Source organism: Hibiscus syriacus, unplaced genomic scaffold (assembly GCF_006381635.1).
Source record: "Hibiscus syriacus cultivar Baekdansim isolate YM2019G1 unplaced genomic scaffold, ASM638163v2 tig00003454_pilon, whole genome shotgun sequence".
Taxonomy (NCBI): Eukaryota; Viridiplantae; Streptophyta; class Magnoliopsida; order Malvales; family Malvaceae; genus Hibiscus; species Hibiscus syriacus.
Genome location: NW_024061972.1, coordinates 2,724,585 through 2,727,709, shown reverse-complemented (window position 1 = coordinate 2,727,709; position 3,125 = coordinate 2,724,585). Strand labels below are relative to the sequence as shown.

The 3,125-nt window shown below is 38.4% G+C and overlaps 1 protein-coding gene across 1 annotated transcript; it reads left to right on the top strand.

Annotated features, from left to right (window-relative positions):
- The first annotated feature begins 522 nt into the window (after nt 1-522).
- On the top strand, nt 523-2,732 carry LOC120177768 (protein HAIKU1-like). Its single transcript, XM_039183791.1, has 2 exons — nt 523-638; nt 871-2,732. The coding sequence occupies exon 2, from the start codon at nt 1,280-1,282 to the stop codon at nt 2,285-2,287; it is 1,008 nt and encodes a 335-aa protein (XP_039039722.1). The 5' UTR covers nt 523-638; nt 871-1,279; the 3' UTR covers nt 2,288-2,732.
- Nucleotides 2,733-3,125: the final 393 nt, after the last annotated feature.

Below are 3,125 nucleotides of genomic sequence, written 5' to 3'. Positions count from 1 at the left end.
AAAACACTACTTGTACTCAATTGTATTTATTTTAAAGTGTTCTTTTTTCTATTCTAGAATTGTGCAAACAATCTACCTTGTGAAGATTTCCTTGTAAGTTTTCAAATTTGTAATATTCTCTTTGAGAAAGAGTGTTATAAAGAATTGAGGTATATTTTTGAGGGTGTTATAAGGTTATCTCTTTAATCTCAAAAGAAAGAACAAATTAGTGAATTTATTGGAAAATCCTTAGTGTGGATACCTAAGGTAGTGGACGTAGACTTTGATTAAGAAAGTCGAACTACTCTAAATCGTTGTGCAAATCTTTTCAATTTTTTGCAAAAGCTTCCACCAAAATTTTAATTATCAATTCACTATCTCTTGACCAATTCTATCGATCGATTAACTTAATCGTTACTATTTTATAATTTTAATAGTCGTGACACTTGTAAAACATGGTTCTATAATTTGAAGATGATCGGTGTACTTTATTGTTTATCATTTTCCTTTATCTTCCACGTCAGTTCATCATCTCAGCTGCACATCCCGTCGCTAGCCCTAGAGTTTACTTTCCTTTCTGCCTTTCTCTTCCTTGCGATTTTTCTTTCCCATTCTACAAAAGGGAGGAAGATTTTCAGCCTTCAAAATTGCAAAACCTGGTATGTTTTCCATTTTCTCTATCGTTCTCATTTTCATTCATATTTTCGCTTTTTCCTGCACTTTCAGTCTAGTTGCTGTGAAATATATTGAATTTTATGATGAGGGTTTTGCTTTTTGGGGCTAATTATTTTATAAATGTTTGATCTTTGTTGTAGTCTGCTAATAGGAGATTTGTTTTTTAAGTGGGAGTTTTGATGGGTTGAGTTTGGGCATTTTATCTTTATGATGCAGGAACCTAACTCAGGCTTCTGTGGCAATTCTTAGGGAGAAATTTGAAGGATTTTGAATTAGGTTTTTAGAGTTTGAATAAAAGGTTGCTCTTTCTCTCATTGAATATCAGATTTAGGGGTTGACTTGGTTTCTTGTGGAGATTTGAATTTGGAATCCCAAAGTTTGATGCTTTTTAATTACTGTGGTTGTGGATATCTCGGCAAAGTCAACACAGTTAGTCGGTCATTTTTTTTATCTGGATATTGAAGTTTAGGTTGCTGTTGTGAAAAGATTTCTAGCAGATGCTTGAGGTTGAATTTTAATGTTCTGGGATATTCTGTTGAAGCTTTTGAATGGTTCTGACTTTGTGAGTCTCTGGAAATTTTGGGATTACTTTGTTGTAGTTCACTTTAGAATTTAGTTTTTTCAAATGGATAATTCGAAGAATCGGCTTAATGATCATCTTGGTGTGAAAAAAATTGGCAAGAATATAAGGAAGAGCCCGTTGGATCAACCTAACTTTGCTAATAATGCTGCTAGGCAGCAGCCTCAGCCTCAGGTTTACAATATTAGCAAAAATGATTTCCGGAACATTGTTCAGCAGCTCACTGGTTCGCCTTCACGTAATGATCCTTTGCCAAGGCCCCCACAGAATCCCCCCAAACCTCAAAGTATGAGGCTGCAGAGGATTAGGCCTCCACCGTTGACACCAATCAATCGGCCCCGTATTCCTCCTCCCGTTCCAGCCCCTGCTCCTGCTCATGCACCAGCTCCAGTTCCCCCTCCTGCTCCTTATAACACTGGCTTTGTTAGACCTGGTCAATATGGACAACCATCGCCTACAATGTTGCAACCTATAGTTCCTGGAGATGCTTTGTGGCCAAACACAGCTGAATCTCCCATATCAGCTTATATGCGATACCTTCAGGCTTCTCTTATAGATCCAAGTCCAGTTGGAAATCAAGGCCACCCTCAATTAAACCCTCCAGTTCCAGGGCAACCTAATACTCCCCCATCTTCTGGTTTACTTCCTAATCCACCGATGCTGGCAATCCCTTCGCCAAGAGGAGTAAATGGTCCACCAATGATGCCTAATCTCCCTTCTCCACGACTGAATGGTTCCGTTCCACCAATGCCCAATCTTCCATCACCAAGGATGAATGCGCCTGGCCTTTTACCTTCACCGGCATCTCAGTTCCTTTTGCCATCACCTACTGGCTATATGAATTTTTTGTCCTCCCGCTCCAACCCTTATGGGTTGCTTTCTCCTGGGTTTCAATTTCCTCCGCTGAGTCCCAACTTTGCTTTCTCCCCCATGGGTGGTCAGTCAGGGATTTTAGGTCCTGGGCCTCAACCTCCACCGTTTCCTGGTCTTATGTTTCCGTTGTCACCTTCTGGTTTTTTTCCCTACCCAAGTCCAAGATGGAGGGATCAATAATTCAAATTATAACATTGTTGTTCTCATCACCTTCATACTCATTCAGGAATTGGGGCCTTCATTCTCGTTGTTGTTTTCGTCTCCGCATAATGTATACTGCTCATGTAAGTGTTTCTTTCTTTCTTTTTTTGTGCCTTTTGTAATGTCCGTACCCATTTCCCAAGTTGTTTGCACTTAGGCTACCTAATTGCTGCAATGCTCTCTGTATACTTGGACAAGTTTTACATAGGAAATAGTAAAGATTGGATAACTAAGTTTGAACATCCTGAAGAAGCTGTAGCATGAAAGGAGCATAGGGTCGTGCGTAAAGAGTTTTATAGGTAGGCAATTTAGTTGAAACATTCTTCTGTAATTGTACTGTTGTGGATCCTAATTAGTTTTAGTTGAATTCTTGTTCATTAGTGAGCACGTAGCAATAAAATATTCAAGCACCGCCCATTATTTACTATTCCATGGTATTCAAAACAAATGCGCATGGTGTTAAAACTCTACTTTTGCTCAAGATGTATCATTGAAGTGATTATGTTTAACTGATCCCACTGTTTGATGATGTGATGGCAGAGATATAGTTATACATTTAGTGGGGTTATTGAAATGGTGTGATGATGATAGTAATAGTGTATCATGCACTTTGAAGACCTAATAATAATATTTCTCAGATAAATGTATTTCAAATGGAGTGTGTTGACATTTTTGCTTAAAGAACTTTTTTTTTTTTGAATAGTCTGGTGTGGTTACGAGGTAGATCTGTTCAGTATTTTTTTAACTAATTGACAACACACATTCCTTGCAAATGTAGTTGCTCAAACCCAGAACCGCTAGGGAAAACAACATTCCT

What these genes read in the sequence shown, in the direction of transcription:
- LOC120177768 (XM_039183791.1), top strand. Translation starts at nt 1,280, where the DNA reads ATGGATAATTCGAAGAATCGGCTTAATGATCATCTTGGTGTGAAAAAA.